This window comes from Lithobates pipiens, unplaced genomic scaffold, assembly GCF_037356315.1.
Source record: "Lithobates pipiens isolate NorthernLeopardFrog02 unplaced genomic scaffold, aLitPip1_a1.2 Scaffold_16, whole genome shotgun sequence".
NCBI classification, from domain to species: domain Eukaryota; kingdom Metazoa; phylum Chordata; class Amphibia; order Anura; family Ranidae; genus Lithobates; species Lithobates pipiens.
In genome coordinates this window covers 538,497,358-538,523,764 of record NW_027507748.1, presented here as the reverse complement: position 1 = coordinate 538,523,764, position 26,407 = coordinate 538,497,358, and the positions used below count along the sequence as shown (strand labels likewise).

The following is a 26,407-nucleotide window of genomic DNA, read 5'->3' as shown; positions in this document are numbered from 1 at the left end:
GCTCAAAACGTTCCTCTCCTGAACATGCAAGCAATGGCTTTTTTTTTCCTGTTCCATGCCTATGTGTGCATGGGCACATAGGCTACCATGGAGGGGTGTTTAGAGGCTGAACAAAAAAATGTCACCCGCCTGTACAAGCGGCGTTTTTATGTCCTGTGTGCATGAGGCCTAAATGTAGCTGCTGGGGAAAGATAGAATAGTACAGAGCAGTGATGGCGAACCTTGGCACCCCGGATGTTTTGGAACTACAGTTCCCATGATGCTTAACTACAATGTAGAGTGCATGAGCATCATGGGAAATGTAGTTCCAAAACATCTGGGGTGCCAAGGTTCACCATCACTGGTATAGAGTGTCACTGGAGTGATAGTTCTAAGTTTACTGGGGGTGGTGACATCACATTCAAGATGATGTGGCCCAGAAGCTGTCTCAAGGATTTGGATGTCTATATAAGGGAGGATTTTACAGGTAGATAAAATATGTTACATGCATTTATACAGTCGTGCTCAAAAGTTTGCATACCCATGCAGAAATTTTGTGAAATTTTGGCATTAATAATTAAAATATGACTGATAATGCCAAAAAAGTGTCTTTTATTTTAAGCGGAGTTCCACCCAAAAATGGAACTTCGGCTTTAAGTGCTGGTGACCCCCTGATATGCCGCATTTGGCATGTCATTTTTTTTGGGGGGGGGGGGACCGGGTACGCCGTATTTACAGGCACCCAGCTCCCACTTCCTCCCCTGGCGCTGCGGAGCCACAAGGAAGATCATCTCTTCCCCCTCCCTCCCTGCAAACTTTACACGTCTCAGAAGATTGCCTGGCCATTCACAGCGCGGCGGATGCCCACAGTTAAAATTCCGGCGGAGAGGAGCAAGGCTTCCTGCACCCCCATCGCTGGACAGTGGGACAGGTGAGTGTCTGATTATTAAAAGTCAGCAGCTACACTTTTTGTAGCTGCTGACTTTTAAATGGGAGGAACTCCGCTTTAACCACTTGCCGAAAATGTTTAGCATTTGAGCGTTCATTTATTTTAATGGCCAGGATAAATGAATATTCTGGCCAATAGAATGAATGAATGCCTAAGTGCATTTGCAAAATGTGATTTTAGGCACTTTTGGGGTGGACACTTTGACCAGCATAGACAGGAGTCCCAGAAAAAGAGAGGGATATAACATGTAAGAAGGGATGAGACTGCCCTAGGAGCTGACCCTCTACACCAGTTGAATTTGCATGCAAGTTGAGAGGCACAGTGTAAATCAATAAAAATAATTTATAGAAAGGAAAAACACTGCAAGTAAGCATTTACAGTAAAACCTTGGATTGAAAGTAACTTGGTTTGGGAGTGTTTTGCAAGACAAGCAAACAATAAAGGAGCGATGTCCTGATATGCAAGTAGTGTCATGTCACAACTGAGTATAAAAGAGAAGTCTTGGTGACCACTCACAATTTTGGATTTTCCAGTGGAGTCTTAGGATTACATAGTTACATAGTTAGGAAGGTTGAATAAAGACACCAGTCCATCCAGTTCAACCTGAGTGAGTGTTAACAGTCCCTATCTCTGCACATTGCACACTCACATCGGTCCCTACCCTCAAGGAGCCCACAATCCAAGATCCCCATTCATATACTAGGCCCAATTTTGCACAGAAGCCAATTAACCTACCAGCATGTCTTTGGAGTGTGGGAGGAAACCCACGCAGGCACAGGGAGAACATGCAAACTCCAAGCAGGTAGTGTCGTGGTTGGGATTCGAACCAGCGACCCTTTTTGCTGCTAGGCGAGAGTGCTACCCACTACACCACTGTAGTACTAGTGGTAGTATGAACCCACCGCTCAGCCTCCATAACTCTATCAACCTCTCTGCTGATGCGTCTCTAAGTGTAGAAAAATGATTACATTTAATGAAGGTACAACATTTAGCAACTCACATGGTAGATGATTAAATCAGGCACATCTAAGTATGCGGGCATCCGGGTAAAGCTGTCCACATAGACCATCCTCCACACCATCATTGAGGTAATCTTTTCCATGCTGTGCTCCACGAGTGCTTCAAGCCTCGCTTTCAGATCGCTCTACTGCAGGGTAGTCTTCCCAGTCACAATTGCAGATTGATCGCAGTGAGAGCTGGAGGTGCGGAGGATGGTCTATGTGGACAGCTTTACCCCAGATGCCCGTATACTTAGATGTGCCTCTTTTAATCATCAGCCATGTGAGTTGCTAAATGTTGTACCTTCATTAAATGTAACCATATTGCTACACTTAGAGGCACCTCTCTTTTTTTTTTTTATACTCTGTAGCTCCTGCTGGATTTTGTTTCTAATCCCCTTGTGGAGGCTGCCGTTTGTGGATGGACATTTTATGGTTACACAACCTATCACATTGCTATAATCTTTTTATATGGACAATAAACTGAAGGACTTATGAATAAATGTTAGTGGAAAGATTCATCTGAATTTCCATTATTTCTTATGGGGAAATTTGCTTTGATATACAAGTGCTTTGGATTCCAAGCATGTTTCCGGAATGAATTATGCTTTTTTTTTTTTTTTTTTATAATACATTTTTATACAATTTTACAGGAAATACAAGTACAAAAAATAGGTATAAGTATTGAGATTAGAGCCGAGTCAGGATAATTCCATAAATGTGCAAACATGTTCAATTAGTATTAAGGTCATCTGTTAGTAACAAATACAATTCTTTCGAAGCAAAGATCCCAAGTGGGTGACGTGGACAAGAGTGGAGGGGTGCCTTGGTGTCCCACCTGACCCCGCACTATCGTCAAAGTGGGTGTGACAAGGCAGGTACAGACCAACCAAGGCACAGCACCTAAAAAGGACGAGCACCTACACCCGAGAAATGTGAAGTATAAACACTGTACAAACAGATCTCACATTGACCTACATATCATGGATGATGATATAGAAAAACAAGGGAATAGGGGAAAGAGCAACCCAAGGAAAAAGTGGGGAAACCAAAAGGGGAAAATCTGGACCAGATCACAAATAATGGTGCATCTATGAGGCGAGTATGCGGCAATGCAAGCTGTAGTAGGGTGGAGGAAAGCGGTAATAGCATTTAGTCTGTGGAGATCTCTAAAGAATAGTACATCCAACCTGCCCATGTCTTTAAACTTGTTTTGTTGGTCTTTGACCGTGTGAACCCACCATTCAGTCTCCATAACCATAGCAACCTCTCTGCAATGCAAGGTTTTACTGCTTGATTCTTCTATGTTTTTACTTGTATTTTTCATTTGAAGGCAGTGTATCTTTAAGGTAGCCTTACACAGCTATATTTGGGTTTCATTCTGACTGATGCTGTGTTCTGTGGTTAGGAAGGAATCGGTCTGTACATGCACTTACTAAATGCTGTAAGATATGGGACAAAGATCGTTTTTAAAAGAAACGTGAAGGTTTGCATATCATTTTAGTTACCTTTAATTTCTGGATGGATGCATGATTGCATGGGTGGAATTTTTGTAGCTGCTTCCTCATTCTCTTGTTAGTATGTAGAGCTAGAACTAGTCCCATCACTCATGATTTTGGTGTAGGATAAGGATATTTATATTCGTGCAGTCAGACTTTTGCTAGAGTCTTTTTGGGGATTCATTTGTTGAATGTATATTCTCTATCTAGTCTGTGACTTGTGAGGAACCTCAATACCAATTTTAAGTGAAATGGTACTTTGCTCATATTGTGGCAAATCTTATGCCACTTACATGCGATTGGACATTCCGACAACAAAATCCGACAGATGTTGGCTCAAACTTGTCTTGCATACACACAGTCACACAATGTTGTCGGAAATTCTGAACGTCAAGAACACGGTGACGTGCGACGAGCCGAGAAAATTTAAGTTCAATAGCCAGTGTGGCTCTTCTGCTTGATTCCAAGCATGCGTAAAACTGTGCATCGGAATTGTGTACACGCGATCGGAATTTATGAGAACGGATTTTGTTGTTGGAAAATTTGAGATCCAGATCTCAAATTTTGTGTGTCGGAAGTTCCAATGGAAAATGTCCGATGGAGCCTACACACAGTCAAAATTTCTGACAAAAAGCTCCCATCGAACATTTTCCGTCAGAAAATCCGACCATGTGTACGCAGCATTAGGAGTATTTATTTATTTATTTGCTTTCCCACCACTGCAACCTACCAATAGAACTTCAGGAGATTTTCTGATGTAGAAGAACATGATCTACAGTATCTCACAAAAGTATCTTGAGAAAGTATCTTTTCATGTGACAACACTGAAGAAATTACACTTTTCTACAATGTAAAGTAGTGAGTGTGCAGCTTGTATAACAGTGTAAATTTGCTGTCCCCTCAAAATAACTCAACACACAGCCATTAATGTCTAAACTGCTGGCAACAAAAGTTAGTACACCCCTAAGTGAAAATGTCCAAATTGGACCTAAAGTGTCAATATTTTGTGTGGACACCATTATTTTACAGCACTGCCTCAACCCTCTTGGTTGAAAATGTCCAAGACGGGGGCCCAATTAGCCATTTTCTCTCCCCGTTGTCATGTGACTCCTTTAGTGTTACAAGGTTTCAGGTGTTAATAGGAAGCAGGTCTGTTAAATTTGGTGTTATTGTTCTCACTCTCTCATACTGGTCACTGGAAGTTCACCTCATGGAAAATAACTCTCTGATGATCTGAAAAAAAGAATTGTTGCTCTACATAAAGATGGCCTAGGCTATAAGAAGTTCGGCAAGACCCTGAAACTGAGCTGCAGCACAGTGGCCAAGACCATGCAGCCGTTTAACAGGACAGGTTCCATTTAGAACAGGCCTCACCATGGTCGACCAAAGAAGTTGAGTGCACAAGCTCAGCGTCCTATCCAGAGGTTGTCTTTGGGAAATAGACATATGAGTGCTGCCAGCATTTCTGCAGAGGTTGAAGGGGTGGGGGGGGGGTCAGCCTGTCAGTACTCGGACCATATGCTGCACACTGAATCAAATTGGTCTGCATGGCTGTCATCCCAGAAGGAAGCCTCTTCTAAAGATGATGCACCAAAACGCCTGCAAACAGTTTGCTGAAGACAAGCAGACGAAGAACATGTATTACTGGAACCATGTCCTGTGTATCCATACAGACACGGAGCCCTGATCTGGCCCTGCCCCCTCTGATTGGCTGACTGACTTTGACAGCTGTGGGAGCCAATGGTGCCACTGCTCTGTCTCGGCCAATCGGGAGGAGTGTCCTGGATGGCTGAGATTGTGGACATCGTTGGAGAGAGAAGGGGCGCAGGTAGGTAATTAGGGGGTGCTGGGGAGGCTGCTACACACAGAAGGTTTTTTATCTTGATGCATTAAGATAAAACCTGCCTTTACAATGCCTTTAATAATACATAGAATATAAGGGATGAGGCTGCTGTGACTATTGAAATATTAGATATAGGGATGAGCTCAGGCTTGTTCACAACCCACATGTATAGAACCCGCCAGGGAGTTGGCACTGCACAGCGCTAATCACAGGCAGTGGGACATTTCTCCAGCTCTGCAGCCGTGGGTCACAAAAACGTCTCGCTTCCTGTGATTAGCGCTGTGCAGTGCCGGCTTCCTTGTGGGCTCTGCATGTGGGGGTTGTGAACACGCCTGAGCTCATCCTTAATTGGATATATATATTAATACACAAACCCTTAAAAAACACCATGGGAAAATGAAAAGCTCCCAACTACCTCCGAAAGATATGCAAAAATCATAATGTTCAATCAATGCATACAAATGAAGAAGTAATATAGAATTTCTGTATTTGTGCTTAAAGTGTAAGTCCATGCTAAAACTTAAATCCCTGCATCTAGAGCCACCAGCATTTTAACACTAACCTATCTAGCCCTGTAAAGAAAAAAATCTGTACACTTGCCTTTTCTGCAGGAGATCCAACCCGATCCCACACTGCGCTGTCAGAGGATCAGTGCTAAAATATGCACAGTCACTGTACTAATGGCACTGGCTGGGAAGGGGTTAACATCGGGAGCGAGCAAAGGGTTAACTGTGTGCCTAACTAGTATTTTAGTGTAGTGTGTGAGGTGCTTTTATTAGGGAAAGGCAAAGATGAAAGCGTCCCTGCTTTGCAGGAATACAGGATCCAAGCCTTCCTTACTGACAGAACGGCGATTTGGCTTGTTTTCATAGACGGACTGCCATTCTGCCAGTGTAACAAATGATCAGCGGGTGCCGACAGACATCGGGAGTGAGGGGCCGGCGGCATGCACTTGTACCTACAACCCAGAATATATATATATATATATATATATATATATATATATATATATATATATATATATATATATATATATATATATATTATATAGATATATATATTTTTTAAGCAGATTGGGACTCTGATTTAGTTCCTTGGACAATAAGTTTAGTTTTTTTTTTTTTAAATCCACTCTCCTGGGTAAGACTCTCCGTTTTCCTAATATCTTTAACCTTTCTGATCCATTAAATGTATAACAGTGAAGCACTCCTTTTTACTAATTCAATTAATCATTTCATATTAGGGTTTTTTTTTTTTTTTACTTTTTTATGGTAGTATATTTTTTATAAATAGAGTGGGGTTTTTGCACTAAATCATTCTGATCCTTTGTTGGAATGTCAGATGATGAGGGACTTCCATCCTCAGTTTCTTTGTGATACTGGATCACTTTTGGGCTCAGTGTACTTACTTGGTCACAATGTTGGGAATAGGTAGATGCTCTTTTAGGTTGTCATCTTTATTTTTTTGGACTGTCATACAACAAATGTCACAGTTATGGATAAGTGTACGTCTGTTAGCTCTAAATATACTGTAGCGTACTATTACATCAACCGGAATTTTGCTGGTCTGATGGGATGATGATTCAGATGGCTATGATTCATAACCTGTAGCGTTTCTTCTTGAAATCCAATTGAAAAGAATTGAGCAGAAACTTTGGGGAGCTTTGAACCCCCCCCTGGTAACAGTCATGACAGTTATCTAATCCTCTAGCTTTTATGCCTAATGCCGTTTACACACGGCCGGACTTTTTCCACAGCAAAGGTCAGACGGAAACAAATCCGTCGGACAATTTGAGCGTGTGTGGGCTTTATCAGACCTTTCCTGTCGAAAAATCAGACAGAATTTAGATTTAGAACATGTGTCAAATCTTTCCAACAGACTCAGTCCGGTTGAAGAATCAGTTCGTCTGTATGCTAGTCAGACGGATGAAAACCAACGCTAGGGCTGCTATTGGCTACTGGCTATGAACTTCCTTATTCTAGTCCGGTCGTATGTCATCACGGTTGAATCCGTCGGACTTTGGTGTGATTGTGTGTGGCCAAGTCCGTTCATTCGGAAAGTCCATCAGAACTCCACCGAAAGTCAGTCGGGATGACCGTTGGACCTAGTCTGCCAGAAAGTCCAGTCGTTTGTACGTGGCATAAGGCTTGCTATAGGTAGTGCTCTCCGGGCTTGTAAATAATCTTATGATTATTCTGTAACTGTGAACACTTTTAAAAAAAACATATTTTCAACAGTATTTCTGTGACAATGCCAAATAACAAGGAATTGATGATTTCAGGTACAGACGGTACACATGCTTATTGTGTAAAATCTTTTGATTATCTGGAAAAGGTTGAGTAGACATGTAAAAATTACGTTGATCTGGCAAGCAAGGATTTGGGTCCTGCACTACAGATTGATATTTTTTTTTTTTTCCTAAGAACAATCATATATTTCGCTGGAAATTGCATGTTTCTTCAGACCGCTATTTCAGGCATATAAGCAACTTGAGGAAAAACCCATAAGGCTAATTCATCTATCCAGCATCTCCAAACACTGAAAAAAAACCCAGATCCTTTAGCTATGGATAATCTAAGAATATGGTATTGTGTGGTGCCAGTGTAAAATCTCTGTAATAAACTTGTGTAGAGTGGTAAGCCATTAAAAGAAACTATTTGCAATGATTTACCGTTGGTATGCTTATTTAAGACCTTTAATATTTGAAGTATATGTAAATGCTGATATTTTGCCAGACCTCACCCTGCACATCTCTTCATTTTATTAGAACTTGGATATATTTCTTATGTTATCATTTTGGGATAAGGTAAAATGAATGAATGTTTGTGGTAAGCTTGCACAGCTGCTTCATTAATCTTGTCTGTGCTGTTCTTCTGTTTATGTGGGAATAGAATAGTAGAAATAGCCGCATGCCACTCATCACACACATCGGCTGCCAGATCTCAGAGTGGTCAGGTATACATGTGGGGCCAGTGCCGAGGACAAGCTGTCATCTCACCGCATCTCACCCACTTCACCTGCACAGATGACGTGTTCGCCTGTTTCTCCACCCCAGCCATAATGTGGAGGCTGCTTTCAGTAGGTGAGGAAGATCAGAGGAGCATTAATGTGTTTTGTTGTTTTACATGTCCATAGGATGCACATTATACAGCTGTAGGCCTTAAGACTGGAATGACTTAATGCAAAAGTACAGGAACCCACAGTATCCAGCCAGATATCACTTTGTCAAAGCTATATTCTGATAGGGTATGGGTTATACTAGCTTGTAATTTTTTTGGTGCAAATGTATGTTTATGAACCTTGATTATGCAAACTGAAAAGTGAGAGAGGAATTTTCACTTCCCTGTAATCATATCTTGGAGTACAGTACAGGACATAAGCAAAGTATTCACAGACCCTGGGTTATAAGCTCATATCTTTATGCGATTGGACACTGGCAAAGCTTTAGAGGTCACACTTCCTGGGTGCCTCTCCCATAACCCTACCCAACTCCATGTATCCTCAGTTTTGTAGCAAGTAATGCAGCGTGTCCAAGAAATGGAAGGCAGGGTGGCTTGTTTCCTGTAATATCCTTTAATATACTCCTTAATATGGAGTTTACAGTTAAGTCAAAATCCCTCTTCTCTTAAACTTGGTAGTACAAGGCACAGGCAAAGTATTCCTAGACCCCAAGATGTTACTAAGCAATGTATTAGGTGGGCAATAAGTATTCATAGACCCTGGGTTATAGGCTAGTGCTTTCAGGTGATTGGACACTGACAAAGCTTTTGAGGTCACGCCCCCAGGGCGCCTCCCCTATAATTTTAACCCATTCCTTGAATCCTCAGATCTGTAGAAAGTATTGCAGCGCATTCAAAGCATGGAAGGGAGGGTAGCCTGTGCCCTGTCCTGTACTCTAAGATATGAAGTTTACAGTTAAATCAAAATTCCTCTTACAGCAACAGGACACAGGCTAAGTATTCCTAGACCCTAAGACATTACTAAGCAATGAATGAGGTGGGCAATAACTAGGCAAAGAGAACTGTGGCAACAGGCTCAGATTCAGAGTGCTGCCGCTAAAAGTGTCTTTTTCAGAATATTGGACATCCACTTCTTAGAACCTTGAAAAAGTATGAACAGAGGACCAGGTGGCAGCCTTACACAGTTGGGCTAGAGGGGCCTGGTGTTGAAATGCTCAAGAAACTCTCACCAATTTGGTGAATTGTACATATAAAAGCACAGGAGAAGATATGTCCTTGAAAGTGTAAGTGTTAACAAGCAATTTCTTATCCATCTCACAATGGTGGATGGAAGTATTTATGCATGAGAACAAGACAAATAGGGAATCTGTCTGGTCAAAGTTTTAGTTTTGAGCTAGACTCCAATGGCTCTGACTACGTCTAGGCAATAAAGATTAATCTCGGTTATTATTGAGGTGGAAGACAACCTTTTTCTTTGAATTATATGGGATGGCTCCTTACAAAAAATCTCCCAATTTAGAGACACGTTTGACAGATGTCATAGCAACCAAAAAGGCTAATTTGTAAAACAATCCCTGATGGATTGTAAGAGTGTTTTTTACAGGGCAGAGAGAAACAAGTTGAGATCCCAAGGAAGCCCTGGATGCTGCAATAAGTGTTTAATGTGCAATATGTCTTGAAGAAAAGTTTTTACAAGGGAGTGCAAAGTCCGAGATCTTTGAAAAAAGGATGGACAAGGAAGAAACCTGTTTTTTCAGAGTGTTTAAGTTCTAGTCAAGAACTGATTGTAGGAAGGCCAGAATGCGAGGAATAGAGTAATCTGAGACGGAAGTGCCTGTGTTCACACCAGGCAAAAGTTTTTTTTAGGTATGATGGTAGATCTTGCTGGTGATAAAGTGTATGACTAGTAGTGTGATTTAACACCTGGTCATCCATTTGAGACTAAATTTTGAGTGGTTGGTTTTAGCCCCAAATTTGAAAAGTTTACACCGTAGTGAAGACCATTCAAAATTTGCACTGGTCTTTAATGGTAACAGTCAGAAGCATACAAGATGATGTGTTTTACTTGTCCATGATGCTGGGCTGTAGATAGAGTACAGGCTTCGCCCTTCTTGGTGAAAATGCCCCCAAAGGGGTCTTCAGGGACTGAATTCCATGGGATGGCCTATGGCCCAGGATATGTGTAATGCCCTTTGGCTGACTACATGAGTTGCACTAAGTGCCAAGGTGAGTGCCCATACAGAATCCAGTGCCTGGAGCAACATTATAGGCCATCACCATAGGATGGGGTCCAAGTATGGCTCCCATGGTATACTAAGGTTGCTCAGATCTTGATGTACTGCTTCAATGTGTGGCATTAGAGCACAGTGAGAAGTTGATTGAAAAAGCTGCAGATAAAATAATGAAGAAAAAAAAAATTATTTAAGCTAAGAATCATTTTGTTCTGTGAATGAGAAGAGGTCCACCAACTTGGGGCCCTAGTACAAAGCTAAGGATTCATGGAGTAGGGTAGAATTATAGAGGCTGATATTTGGAAAGAACACACTGCTAACGAGAGCGGGGAGGGTGCTGCTCACCCCTATTAAATCGAAAAAATGAAACAAGTTCCCCCACCAACAGGGTTTTTAGGCAGCAACAAACGGTGAAAATAATATGTCGGAAATGATATAAAAAAATATTTTATTGTATGGTAAAAACATGAGCTTCACCCAGATAGTTAAAACAAAAGGAAGAGCTAAGCTCTTATATTCAAAAGATACAATGATATCAATGGGCATACACTAAACAGACTTGACTATAAATCTACTGTATAAATTGGTAACAGCGAAACATAGTTCTAACGCGTTTCAACCACTAGGGTCTTCTTCAGAGATAGTCTGTTGGTAAAGAAAAATAAAACTTAGTAAATCTATCAAGTAATGTTTGTACTAAGAATATTCTGAATTTATTAATATGGTTTACCCAATGGTGTATTTCCGAAAGATTAACGTAGGTTGTAATGCTTAATGGTGGAGTTTACCCGGGTTCATGCTTCGGTGTCCTTCACATATTAGAGAATGGTACATGGTCCATACGTCTCGCCACAAAACCAAGCAGAGGAGATGGGGTTAGAAGCCAAAAAGCGCGGCTCACGAGCGGTCACACGAGAGCCCTACGCCCCATAAGAAATATAGGAAGCAGGTGCAAATATAGGCAGCCGGCCCGTATGATAAGCCACGTCTGTGATAGAAATCCCAACATAAACAGAATTAGACACATATGTTTCATATATGAGCACATATGTATGGTATGAAAATACCATACACATAATTTGTATGTATATAAAGGGAATATCCCCAAATATCTTGCTCTACATCTGGGAAAATAATTTAAAAAAAAAAGGCAAAACTCAAAGCCACCCCACACCAAACGATAAAGGGAACAAACAAAAATAAGAGGAACAACAAACCACAAAACTCAAATGAGAGAAGAAAAAAGAAAAAACAACAAAAAATAAATGTGAGAATGAGATAATGTATTAAATTAACATCCGAGTGTTGGTGACCGAGATAAATAAGTGAGTGAATTACGTGCGTACAAGGTGAGATATAAATGTGAAACGTGTGATTGTATGTGTTATGAAAAGATTGAAGCGTGAAGGCTGGGATGTGTTGATATCGGTGAGATGAGTGCATTAATATGCTAATGACAGTTGAGAATGAGAGTGCATTGAAATACTGGTGAGATACTAAGTGAGTGGTGACAAGAGGGAAGGGAGAGGGGGGAAGGGGAGGAAGGAGAAAAATTAAGAAGAAACCAAGAATAAAACTAAACAAATAAGCTACCCAGATGTAGTAAGCCATGTTTATACTGGAAGTAACGGCTATTACCTGAATTACTAGGCTAGGCAGAAAATTCCCAAAATGGAGAAAGGAGAGACTGCTGCTGGAAAACTATCACGAGACAAGTACCAGACACGGTCATTAACTCCTATTGCATAGAATCACCCCATCTAGAAATAGGTAAAACAAGCTTATTTTTAAAAGCTAGTTTGAAGAAGTTACTTAAATGCAATAGGGACATGTTTGCCAAGCCAGGAAAATAGCCGAACTTACCAACCAGGAATTGAAAGGTACCAGAATCCTCATTTGTGAATTGGAAATGACACTTACTGCAAGGTGTGCTGTTTATGTAGTGCCCCGGGATTGCGTCACAGGTGGTGGCCGCCCATCCATTGGCCGGTACTCACCCATTGTTGCCTGGTCGCCTAATCAGGTCGACCGCGTGTGGCCGCCCCGGCGTCCCGGAAGGCCGTAAAGCGGCCCCGAGATAACGTCACGTGCGCCCTTACAAAAGGCCAGACGCACGTGAGGCACGTCCGGAAGTGTCCAGGGATGCCGCCGACAAGGGAATACATGTCCGCTGTAGCTGGGCGGGACCAGCCCGCCCAGTCACACAGGGGGACATCTGGAGAGAGCCCTGCGTGTGCACAAACAGGGGTCTCTCCTACCCTTGCCGGGGGGTCGTGCCAAAGCCACCAACCCCCACCACCTCCCCCACATAAAAAGGGGGGGCATTGGAGGCAATACGCAGGGGGACCGTAATAGTGAGAAATGAACATAAACCCAGGGAAAATCATTACGGAGATCTGCCGCTACTGTCCAATACGTCCCCAAACCCCCAGGGCAAGGATAGGATGGGGGTGTATGAGTGAGAAAAAAAAAAAAAAAGAGGAAAAAGGGGGGAAGGGGAGAGGGCAGGCGACACATCCCAGCACACCATCAGCTAAAAAAGCTATTTGTTTAACCAATTAGATTATAAAATTTCATATTAATACATATACAAATGACATGCATTTCCCGACATGCAAACGCATGTCTTTATTCAAAGGGCAGACAAAGTAAATATACAGCTACAGTGAATATGTAATAACAAACAAATATATAATAGTAACATAATTATACCATCGGTCACAAAGAGATATATTCTATTACGAATACTGTACTATGGTACCCTGTTTAATTGTAATCACAGTGATCGAAAACTATCAGCAGTTTGTAAAGGGGCATGGTCAGGAGATGTTACTAGGCAATTACTGAGGAGTTAGAGAGAAGAGCATAGAGGGGAATCTGCTCACAGAGTAATGGGACAGGTACATCCGGGGGTCTGAAAGGGGAAAGGGGGGGAAAAAGAGGGGAATGGGGAGGGGAAGGGGGGGGGGGGAGGTAGAGGGAGGAAGAGATGGTCTCTACTGTGTCCTTCCTGAGGAAAACTCCTTTAGGAAGGGAGCAAAGGAGACCGATTCGTTAAGACCTGGGAAAGAGGTGGCATCCAATTTATGTATCCACCTCTGTTCACGTTGTAATAAGGTCTTATTCCAATCACCCCCCCCCGGGCTGGTATGTGTATACGGTCTAGGGCAGTAAATGTAAATTTAGGCATTCTGTAGTTATGTGTTTGTACGACATGTCGTCCAATTGGCAAATAATAGTTACCAATTTCCATGCTATACACATGTTTAGACATGCGACGATGGAATTCTTGTTTTGTTTTGCCCACATAATATGCCCCACACTCACATTCCAAAAAGTAAATCACGCCTCGTGTCTGGCAATTTACAAAATGGGTAGGTCGAAAATTGACACCGTTTGGTAGGCGAAAGATCTTGTCACGTCTAATATATTTACAACACGAGCAGTGATTGCAAGGGAAGGAGCCAAGAACTGAACAATGTTTGGACCTTTTGTTTTCATTCCTATATTCACTCTGCACTAATTTATCATATAGCGAAGAGGCCCTTTTGAAGGAAATAGAGGGGCGTGTTGGCACTAAACAACCGATCTTAGGATCGTCTTTTAAGATCGACCAATGTTTTTGGATAATATCAAAAATAATATTATGTTGTTTGGTGAAACGCATAGTGATCCTCAGTGGATCCACAGTGGGGTCACTGCGTTCCCTTTTGGAAAACAGGAGGTCCCTACGGGGTAGCACTGCAACTTTGTTATAACCCCTGCGGAGGCATGAGCGACTATACCCTCGTGCCAGGAATCTGGTCTGAAGTTTCTGTGCCTCTTCTTTAAAGAGACTGTCACTAGAACAGTTTCTACGGAGGCGTAGGTATTGGCTGTAAGGTATAGAACGTTTTAAGGCCATGGGGTGAAAGCTATCTGCATGCAGTACCGTATTGCCCGCAGTGTTTTTACGGTATAGAGAGGTAAAAATTGAGTTGTCTGGAGTACGTCCTATTGTGACATCCAAGAACGTAATGCTCCGGGTGTCATATGTCATAGTAAACTTGAGGTTGTATGTGTTTATGTTGATACAAGACTTGAATTCCAATAGGGCAGCCTCCGATCCCTCCCAGATGACGAGGACATCATCGATATACCGCCACCACATAACAATGTGGCGCGTGTATTCGGAGAGGCCCCCGTCAGCCAGGAGGGATTCCTCCCACTCCCCCAGGTACAGATTGGCGTAGGCCGGGGCACAACAAGTGCCCATGGCCACGCCCTGCACCTGGAGGTAGTGGGAGTCATTGAATAGAAAAAAGTTGTGATGTAAAATGTAATCTAGTCCATCCACTATAAATTCGTTCACTTCATGTTTGTATCTCCCACTTGTTTGAAGTAGATTCTGTATAGCCTTGATCCCCTTCTCATGTGGGATCGAGCTATACAATGCCTCCACATCGATTGCCACTAGGATAGAATCTGCAGTTAAGATTCTGGTACCTTTGAATTCCTGGTTGGTAAGTTCGGCTATTTTCCTGGCTTGGCAAACATGTCCCTATTGCATTTAAGTAACTTCTTCAAACTAGCTTTTAAAAATACCGTATATACTCGAGTATAAGCCGAGATTTTCAGCCTCTTTTTTGAGGCTGAAAGTGCCCCCCTCGGCTTATACTCGAGTCATCGCTGTCTGCCCGCTCGATCAGCGTGTCGAGCAGACAGACAGCGGCCATTCTATCATTCAAAAGCCGCGCCTCCGGCTCCGCCTTCGCCTGTGATAGGCGGAACACTGAATTTACTAGCAGCCTGTGTTCCGCCTATCACGGACATCGTATCATCCTCGTACTACGGACGAGGATGATACGATGTACGTGATAGGCGGAACACAGGCTGCTGGGAAATTCAGTGTTCCGCCTATCACAGGCGAAGGCGGCGGCGCAGCTTTTGAATTTTACAATGGCCGCCGAGGCGCCGACGAAGAGGGCACGGGACGGAGGCAAGGCAAGGCACGGCACGGGACGGGACGGGACGGAGGCAAGGCACGGCGGCAAGGCACGGAGGCAAGGAGGCAAGGCACGGGACGGAGGCTCGGGACAAAGGCTCGGGACACAGGTAGGCTGGACACACACACACACACACACACACACACACACACACACACACACACACACACACACACACAGGGATGGATGGATGGATGGATGGAGACACACACACAGGGATGGATGGATGGATGGATGGAGACACACACACACAGGGATGGATGGATGGATGGATGGAGACACACACACACAGGGATGGATGGACGGACACACAGGGATGGACGGACACACAGGGATGGACGGACACACACACAGGGATGGACAGGCATGTCTCACCCTCGGCTTATACACGAGTCAATAAGTTTGCCAGTTTTTTTGGGGGTAAATTGGGGGCCTCGGCTTATATTCGGGTCGGCCTATACTCGAGTATATACGGTAAGCTTGTTTTATTGTTTTACCTATTTCTAGATGGGGTGATTCTATGGAATAGGAGTTAATGACCGTGTCTGGTACTTGTCTCGTGATAGTTTTCCAGCTGCAGTCTCTCCTTTCTCCATTTTGGGAATTTTCTGCCTAGCCTAGTAATTCAGGTAATAGCCGTTACTTCCAGTATAAACATGGCTTACTACATCTGGGTAGCTTATTTGTTTAGTTTTATTCTTGGTTTCTTCTTAATTTTTCTCCTTCCTCCCCTTCCCCCCTCTCCCTTCCCTCTTGTCACCACTCACGTAGTATCTCACCAGTATTTCAATGCACTCTCATTCTCAACTGTCATTAGCATATTAATGCACTCATCTCACCGATCTCAACACATCCCAGCCTTCACGCTTCAATCTTTTCATAACACATACACTCACACGTTTCACATTTATATCTCACCTTGTACGCACGTAATTCACTCACTTATTTATCTCGGTTGTTGTTCCTCTTATTTTTGTTTGTTCCCTTTATCGTTTGGTGTGGGGTGGCTTTGAGTTTTGCCTTTTTTTTTTTTTTTATTATTTTCCCAGATGTAGAGCAAGATATTTGGGGATATTCCCTTTATATACATACAAATTATGTGTATGGTATTTTCATACCATACATATGTGCTCATATATGAAACATATGTGTCTAATTCTGTTTATGTTGGGATTTCTATCACAGACGTGGCTTACCATACGGTCCGGCTGCCTATATTTGCACCTGCTTCCTATATTTCTTATGGGGCGTAGGGCTCTCGTGTGACCGCTCGTGAGCCGTGCTTTTTGGCTTCTAACCCCATCTCCTCTGCTTGGTTTTGTGGCGAGACGTATGGACCATGTACCATTCTCTAATATGTGAAGGACACCGAAGCATGAACCCGGGTAAACTCCACCATTAAGCATTACAACCTACGTTAATCTTTCGGAAATACACCATTGGGTAAACCATATTAATAAATTCAGAATATTCTTAGTACAAACATTACTTGATAGATTTACTAAGTTTTATTTTTCTTTACCAACAGACTATCTCTGAAGAAGACCCTAGTGGTTGAAACGCGTTAGAACTATGTTTCGCTGTTACCAATTTATACAGTAGATTTATAGTCAAGTCTGTTTAGTGTATGCCCATTGATATCATTGTATCTTTTGAATATAAGAGCTTAGCTCTTCCTTTTTGTTTTAACTATCTGGGTGAAGCTCATGTTTTTACCATACAATAAAATATTTTTTTATATAATTTCCGACATGTTATTTTCACAGTTTGCTGCTGCCTAAAAACCCCGTTGGTGGGGGAACTTGTTTCATTTTTTCGAATTATAGAGGCTGTGCCTGGGGACATGTCCTCGAAAGCGTTGCCAATGTCTAGTTTCCTGAAGGTATGGGCCTATAGCTTACAGTCTGAGTACTTTGCCTGTGTCCTGTACTGCTCAGTTAAGATAAATATTTTCCACGTGTAATATGTATGTTTTTTGTATATTTACCTTTTTTTTTTTTTTTTATGTGCCTGCTTAAAGCAAAACCTAGAATTATGCTGTCTATTTTATTTTAGTGTAGGTTTTTAAGCACTATGGTTAGATAAAGAAACATCACATAAGACACAGTCTGCATGAAACTTTTTTTTTTTTTTTTTTGTCCAGTTGAAATTTTTGACGCCATCCCATAAGCATGGATTCATTATGAGTCTTTCAGTTCTTTGTTGAAAATTGTAGCTTGAGTTATTGAGGTCTATATACAGGTATTTTACCTTTTTAATATGTTTTAATGCACAAAAATACCACCTGTTATTTAAAAAAATATGCTGAACTTTGTGCTTAGATGCAAAGCACAAGCAATAAATGTCTTTTCTACGTGAAATGGATTTTCATGCAGTAAAACTGACAGGTGTGAATGCGCTCGGGTTAAATATTTAATTTTAATTAAAAAAAATAAACCCTTTTCGTCTCTGACAGTGACTTCTGTAAAATGTAGCCATGTTTTGTAACATTTACATCTTGGTAATATTATATAAATGCTATATGGCATACAAGTCATATTGTGGCTACCCCATTTGGCTAGCTTTTTTTAATATATTTTTTTTATATGACACCAATTTATTGTGCACATAATACCATTGACTTCAGTCCTTATCACTCTGAGCTCTTAATCTGTTGTTCCTATCATGCTCATACAAACTAGGGCCAATATGACAGGAAGCCAACTAACTAAGTGTAAACTATCAAAGGAAGCCAGAAAACATTGTTAAAACATGGAGAGCAAACAAACGCCATGCTAATGGTGTTCCAAGTGAGATTCTAACCAAAGACGCACAGCGGCAACATCAGAGTGATGTCTCCTGACACAAACTTCAAGTCTAAAAAGTGTATTAAAAATAACTGAGCAAAATCTGGGTATACATAAAGATTTTGGTTTAAACTGAGAATTTTTGTAAGTTGTTTGTTTTCTCTATTTGTTCCCTTGTGAAGAGCCAGATGATCACCTGACTGTAGCAGAGTCATTAAAAAAGGAATTTGACAATCCTGAGACGGCTGATTTAAAGTTTTTAGTGGATGAAAAAAATATTCACGTGCACAAAGTTCTCCTTCAGATTAGGTAAGAAGTCACGGGTGGGGATGAGTAAACTGCTGTATGAAGCTACTTGTATAGATTGTTCAATCTGAAAGTACGCTTCAAACCCAAAGAACTTGTATTTTATTTGTATGAATAATTCCCCGGATCTGCCAGTGTGCATAAATCTGATTTGCCTGTACATGTTCAGATTTCTTAATTTAAGTTTGCCGTTTCATCATCTCTTGCTGTAATGAGTGAGGCACAATCCATTGGCAGTTAATTTTTTTTTGTAACTTAATTTCCAGGTGTGAACATTTTCGCTCCTTTTTACATGAAAGTGATGAAGACGTAATTGAAATTCATCAGTTTTCCTATCCGGTATATCGTGCTTTCTTGGAATATTTGTATACAGATAATATCAGCATTTCTCCTGAGGATGCCATTGGTTAGTATATGCATGTAACTGTTATATCATGCTTGCTAACTAAACATTCATTGCGCTGACAAAGACTAGATTTCCTCACCCCTGTAACATTTTGCATTTCCTGCCTTTTTCTGTCCAAGTGACAATGCTGACCAGAACAAATGACTTTCCCTAGCGAGGACACAGACGGCAAAAAAAATCTGACGTCGGTTCTAACCGACACACTGTCCAAAACCGGCTGCCAATACATTTTGAAGGACTATTGCATATAGAAACATTTTTGTAGTTGCTGGCAAGTTAACTCATGTCAAATAGGTTGAATCTTTAGGGAAATTGTCAGAAAAAATATGGACAGTTTATCTATACCCTACTCTATCCAAAACTAAAGTTTTTTTGCCTTCAACTAAAACTTGGGATACAGAGGCCTTTTGTGCTCCGGAACAATGCACACCTAGCCCTTGTTCACATTGAAGTAGCTTATCAAGTGATTTGACCAGACACACCCTAATGGCGGCAATGGCACTGTTCAAAAAGGTGCGCTGTTGACTTTGCAGTGCTGCACTGATTTGAAAAAGTCGTTTCTGCACTACATTTGGCAATTTTGGGCATGACTTGCATTGACATCTGCATGAACCCGCACAGATTTCTTCCAGGTTGCACCCGAAGTTGTACTGACATGCGACTTTGAAATCGTGCGATTTCAGATGAAATTCAAAGCCACAGTCACGTGAACGAGGGCTAAGTCAGTTTTTAATTCTTATATAGGTTGTATGTGTACTGTACATGTCTCTTCAATAGTCAGTAAATAATTTTTCTGTGTGCAGGACTTCTGGAGCTAGCTACGTTATACCGAGAAAATAGACTGAAGCAACTATGTCAGCAGACCATAAAACAAGGTATCTGTGAGGAGAATGCGGTCGTACTGCTGTCAGCTGCCGTTAAGTATGATGCCCAGGTACAAGGAAATCCTTTATAAGTTGCATAGACAAAAAAAAGCTTTAGTACAGCATATATCTCTGCCATTTACTATTCTTATTGTTATGCCCTAATGAGAAATTCCATTAAATATCATGGAGTATAATGTCTTCGCTCAGACAATCACTCTGAGAATATTCCCAGTGCACATTACTGAATCTGGCCTGCCCCTCTCTTTAGTCTGTGTGCAATAAGAAGTTGCGGGAGGTAATTGGTCAGCCCTTTAAAGTGGTTGTAAACCCATACAGACCACTTTTACCTACAGGTAAGCCTAGATTAAGGCTTACCTGTAGGTATAATAAATATCTCCTAAACCTACACAGTTTAAGAGATATTTGCAAAAGAAAGGCACTGCGCCGTAGACGGCATCACGCAGACGCACTGAGCATGCCGCTGCTAACGGCGATCATGCCGTTAGTGGCAGCTCCCACCCGCATGCGCGGGAGTGATGTCATTGCGGCTCTGGCCAGTCACAGCGCCGGAGCCGCGATACCCAGAAGTCACTCCGGGATAGATGGCGGCATCGGAGGAGGACAATGAGCATTGCTTCGGGGGCTTCCATCTCAGGTAAATTATCCATAATGAGCTGGTATGCTATGCATACTAGCTCATTATGCCTTTGCCTTGCAGGGTCTATTTTTTTTTTTTTTTTTTTATTCGTTTGGCTTTACTTCCTGTTTACATTTTGTTCACAAGTCTGTATTTATATATTGGAAAGCTTTTGGCATCCTGGTTCATAAAAGATGCACCTTAAAGAGTAACTCCACTTTTGTTGAGAAAAAAAAACTTACTGGGTGATCAAAGTTTGTGCAAAGATTTTAATAAATGTTGTTGCAGATTCCAACCTGCTTCTGCTCTGAAGAAAAAGCTGCTTGTCCCACTTTGTGTCTTTGGATACAAATTCTGAATGGGAGTGACTTTTTCATTATTAATCAGCTGAATAACTTGCTGGGGTCAGTATTGGGAAGCGATTAACCTTTGGGAGCATCTCCCCAAAAGTGAAATGTTTGTTGCAGAGCATGCATAAAATCGTGAATCTTAGTGCGGACTTCTGGGAAAATCATTGAGCCAATCGCACAAGCAGGTAATGCCATTTCTAGGGGCATGCCATACACCAGCGGTTTACGGGATGCCTTCAGTTTGCCATATTGTATTGGATTTTACAAAAATGACAATGACAAAGTTACAGATTGAAAAGCAATGGTAATTTTTAATAACATTCAATTAAAAATGGCTCATGTAGCAATTAATATATACAAAAAAAAAAAAAAAAAATATATATATATATATATATATATATATATATATATATATATATATATATATATTTTTTTTTTTTGCAATTTTTTTCCCCCCATGAAAGTGGAGTTACTGTCATGTCTGTCCATAAATCTGGCTTGCTGTTTACCTAAGTAGGCAGATGATAGGGGCTACATGAAAGAGGATGTCCATTTAAATTGAGAATTGAGCCCCACTTACTCAAGATTACCACCACTGCCAAAAGATTCCATGCCTAAAAACCTAAGGAATTTTGCATGCCCATCTACTGTATGTGGAATCGACTGTTCTAATTTTGTAGCTACCATCCAGAGCTTCCGGTATAGTCATCTATAGCCAAAACAACGTAAATAAAAAAAAGTAGTTTCACTCTTTTTTTACATTGGCGTTTGATTCACATGTTCCAGCATTGGACGGAGTGCAGGATAGCCAGAAAAAAAATCTATTACTGGTTTTGAAATCACATTACTAAACCAATTTTATTTATTTTTTTCAGGTAACGAAACATTTTTATACCACTGCAAATGTTTCATTTGACTGAACATCTCCTTTAAAGGAAAAGTGTGAGCTACATAAAACAAAAAAATAAAAATAAATAATCATCTACTGTATATGGCTATAGCATATGTCTGATGTTGCTGCTGTACCGCACTGGCTGAGAACGGAGTGATCACATGACCACTGCCAACTCAGTTCTTTGTCCACTTTGAGCAGAGAATGGTGACTTTCAGGCACTGTTCTGCCCCTCCAGCACTCACTCGAGTGCTAGGTTTTGGAGGGGACAAGAGCAGCTGGTGTTTAGACTCTGGAAGGATCCTGACAATAATGTCAGGATCTGCTCAGATGTCTGAGTGGCTCTGTGGTGTCACAGGATTACAGGAGAGCACAAGTGTACTCTTGTGATCCAGAAGAGAAGTATGGCTAAAAAAACGTTGGCCATACTTCTCTTTTAAACCAAAACCAAATTCTCTTCTCAAGTGATGAATAGAACAGTTTTCCCCACTTCCATCACTAGGCGTTGTCACGCACCTTGGGTCTGACTTATGAAAACTGGTGTAGCTTAAATATTTTTTTTTAAATATCTCCAAGAAAATAAAACTGTATATTTGGTGTGGTATCTATGGGTTTGCCTCCCTTTTTTTCCCACTGTTTATAAATCAGTCCCATCCTTCACCATTGATACTGTAAAGGAGAACCGTCAAAGGCCAGAGTAGTTTATTTATTTCTGTTTTAATCCTTTTGAGGATAGCTTTACGTTCTATAACAGGCTAATACTTGACAGGAGCTGCATTTGCAGCATTACATCATTATTTTACCCATTGTGATGACATCACTACACCACGTGAACTCTATTTTCATCATCCTGGCATCATTGTTCTGATTAATGTGCATGCAAACTGTAGAAAAGTGGCTAATGTCTGCCCAACAGTGGCTATCTTTCTCTAGAAGTCAGTTTGAGGTGCACCACACCTGCTTGTAGGCATAGGTAGGTGGTGTCTAGAGGTTGTATACAGTGCCCACAAGGGTATAGAAAAGTATAAATGCTATAAATACTACACTACTAATACTACTATACTACTAATGCTATAAAGCCATTGCTTCCCGTTTTTACAGATCAATGCATTGTGCTTTTAAAGAACGTTTTAACATTTTGACGGAACTACCATTACTCTTTAAATCCTATGGCCTTAATCTCTAACCACATACAAACTGATTTTTACGTTTTTTTTTTTTTATTACAGAACAGAAATTATTCAGGATGACTGTATATTGCCAAAAAGCTGCAGTCATGTGAAAAAGTTCTGATTATGGGTATGCAGGTGGACCTTGTCTTATAACTAGGGTCAGGTGGTCTCCTTGCTATTGATGTGTGTGTGGTATCATCCTGCCAAGATCAAAACATTTTTGAGTCTGGCAAGGGATTTTGAAGGCTTTACAAATGATTGGGTTATAAACAATTCCAGGGTTACAAAAACTATTTACAAGTGGCATAGATTTCAAATTACTGCAAATGTGTCCAAGACTGGCAGAACCAAGAACTAACTGTGATGCTAAAAAAAAGGCTTAAATTACCCATTCACACCAATTTGGCTTTGAAATCGCGCTACTTCGGTGTGATTTTCAAAGCCACACATCAGTATGATTTGTACTGCCAAATTCATTGCGGCTTGCAACTTCATACAACACACGTCTATGAAAGTTGAATTGAAATAAGCAAAAAGTAGTACAGGAACCTTGAGTCACAAGCTATTTGAATGGTCCCTTTGCTGACAATCGGGTGTGATCTGTGACGTGACTCGGGACTGTCCAATCGCATAACAAATCGCACCGGTATGAACAAGGGCTAACTCTTACAAAAACTGGAGTTAAACGGCTACAATCAGAAAGAGATTGCCATGAAAAGCCTTTGCTGTCCAGGAAGAAAATTAGAGCAAGACTATAGTTTGCAATTGCATATGAATGCCAGGACATGAAGACCAGGCCTTCTGGAGCAATGAACTGTGGGTTCATGAATCAAAGGTAGCGTTATCTGGCTACAGTAACATTAGTGCTATTTGGAGCCCACTGAATACAGCATTTCAGGAGAAGAACATCATACCAGCTGTGAAGCATGGTCGTGAAAATGTTATAATTTTGGGCAGCTTACAGTCAAAATTTTATAGTTCACTCAAAAAGTGTGCTTGATGAGAATGAGGCCATCTGTCCAAAAATTTAAGTTTGAACCAGAAATGTATCTTTAAACATGAAAATTATCTGAGGCGCTTTGCATATCAACCAAAGAAATTTAACTTATGGTCTGGCCTAATCAAGTTGTGTGATTCATATCCCAGTTGTGGAAAGACTTAATATAGATAGGTCATGCAAGGCAACCCACAAAGCTCAATTAAGACATTTTGCAGAGTAGCGGTCAAAAAAGTCAGGGTTAATATCTGAGACTGGTGGACAAAGATGCAAAATGCCTAGAAGTCAATTCTGGTAAAGGGTGCAATACCAGCTTCACAGTCCAACGGTACTTACTTTTTCAACAGCATTTACATCTATTGTTGTTTTTCTTTATTAAATTATTGAACAGACATATTTTTCATGTGTTTTTTTTTTCAAGTATATTATTTGTAGACACTCTTTCACTGAAGATATAGGGGGTTATTTACTAAAGGAAAATCCACTTTGCACTGCAAGTGCACTTGGAAGTAAAGTCACTGTAGATCCGAGGGGAACATGCAAGGAAAATAAACAGCATTTTAGCTTGCACATGATTGGATGATAAAATCAGCAGAGCTTCCACTCATTTCAGATCTACCCCTTAGATTTAGAGCGACTTCACTTCCAAGTGTGCTTGCAGTGCAAAGTGGATTTGCCTTTAGTAAATAACCCCCCCCCCAGTGTTTGCCTGTTCAAATATATTGAAAAGTTCAAAAAATTCCATGAAGGTTACTTACTTTTTCACATGGCTACACCTCTCATCCGGGAAAGCTCTAGGCTTGATTTTAAATGTCTGTTTGCATTCTGTGGATATTAATCCTTTTTTTTTCTTAAAAGGGATATAAAAACACAGGAACCTATCTATAAAGGCATTGTTCATGTTATTTACATAAAATGACTAAAAATGTATTATTAAATTAATAGTGGAACTTATTTGTTATATTGTAGTAGTAGAATGATTTAGAACAATTGTTACTTATGTTTTGCCAATGTATCTAAAGCTAGTATTTAATTTCAGGATCTGGAAGAGTTTTGCTTCAGATTTTGCATAAATCACATGACTATGGTTACCCAGACGGACGCCTTTTGTAGCATGGAAAATGACCTCCTGAAGAATTTTATTAACAAGGCGAGCAAAGCTGGAGCCTTTAAAAACTGACAGAAATTTTGTATGAGAATGTTGCTGCTTTTTCTATACCCATTTTAGAACGGAAGCCAAATGATATAAAAAGCACTTGTGTATTACTGTTTGGTCAGATAATAAATGAATGATAAATGGTGGTTTCATAAGAACTGGAGTTAAGAAGGGCAGATCTGCAGATTGCAACAACGTATAACATTATGTGTTTGTTTTAGTTAAGGTTTCAGAATGAAAGCTAGCACCTTATTGGTTGTTTTTACACATTTTTACACCCTTACCCCCCAAATAATAGAGCTTTGTGATTAAGGAGCCTTCTATTTAAAGTCCCTCCTTTTCGGGATAAATATCACTACCTGACCATCCCTTGCTCCCACTCTCCTCTATATACCGTTTGGTTAAAAAGAAAAATTAAGTAAATATTCTTTTTGACTTGCCTGAAGTCATGTGACACTGCCATCCCAAGACCTTTCTCATGTTTATTTTCTGAATGGGCCCTTCTTTGGGTGTCTACTTCACTACCTGTGTGAAGTGGACACTTCCTATTGGATGGTCAGCGGCAGGGTCCTCTCAAGAAAGAAGGGGGTTGTTGTCATCACGCAGGGATTTTAGGGGACCAGTACTCTTTGGGTGCCATTGATGCATAAGTGCCCCTTCCCCAAAAGCACCTGTCAAGATGAGTTGGTGGGGGGGGGGGGGTGGTTAAAGGGAAGGGTGAGGAAAAAGTTTTTTTTCAGTATTGGGGAGTTAATTACTAGAATTCCATTCTCTTTTCCCCCATAAATTCCCTCAAGTCCTGGAGTTTTTTTGTTATCTTGTTGATGTCTTTGTTCTACCCATACCTTTTTAGTGTTTGTAGTCTAATCTAACGTGATGCACATGTTTTTTTTCAGGACAGATAAGGCATTAATTTAATAGCCGGTTTGGATACATTTTTTTTTCTCAGTTTTTTTTTGTATTGGGAACAAAAAGTAAAAAGAAAACCCCTGAAAAGAATTTTTCATACATACTGCAATTTTCCTTTCATGACATGCTCCATGGCAGCACACCTGGGTAGGTACCACTCACCCCTTACACTAGCAGAATGGTAGCTATAAAGTTATGCCTAGTGCTACGTAAGTAGACTCCTCAGACTGGGTGGGAAGCTGTACTGCCATGGAGCTTGTCAGGAAAGGAAAATTGCAGTAAACCTGAAGAACAATTTTCCGTTTTCCCTGACTGCTCCATGTGAGCACACCTGAAAAATAACAAGCCACAACAGGGAGGGATGAATGCCAGAAAATGTAATCGTAGCTGGGGGCCAAAAAAAATTATTTTGCTTCTGAACTCAACAATGGGTAAAGCTGGCCGTTCTACACAATATGTCACAAACTAATGATCGGCCACATGGTT

At 40.9% G+C, this 26,407-nt stretch overlaps 1 protein-coding gene across 9 annotated transcripts in view; it reads left to right on the top strand.

Moving 5' to 3' along the window:
* Positions 1 to 25,158, top strand: part of RCBTB2 (RCC1 and BTB domain containing protein 2) — an 87,386-nt gene extending 62,228 nt beyond the window's left edge. For 6 of the 9 annotated variants that reach the window (XM_077483266.1, XM_077483268.1, XM_077483270.1 and 3 more), the window contains 5 exons: positions 8,160 to 8,350; positions 18,413 to 18,539; positions 18,803 to 18,942; positions 19,746 to 19,876; positions 24,896 to 25,158. In XM_077483266.1, the coding sequence (XP_077339392.1) occupies positions 8,160 to 8,350; positions 18,413 to 18,539; positions 18,803 to 18,942; positions 19,746 to 19,876; positions 24,896 to 25,036 (730 nt within the window). In that variant the 3' untranslated portion in view covers positions 25,037 to 25,158. Of the gene's footprint in view, positions 1 to 8,159; positions 8,351 to 18,412; positions 18,540 to 18,802; positions 18,943 to 19,745; positions 19,877 to 21,670; positions 21,738 to 24,895 lie in introns of all 9 variants that reach the window. The other 3 variants (XM_077483275.1, XM_077483273.1, XM_077483274.1) reach the window with 3 other exon arrangements.
* Positions 25,159 to 26,407: the final 1,249 nt, after the last annotated feature.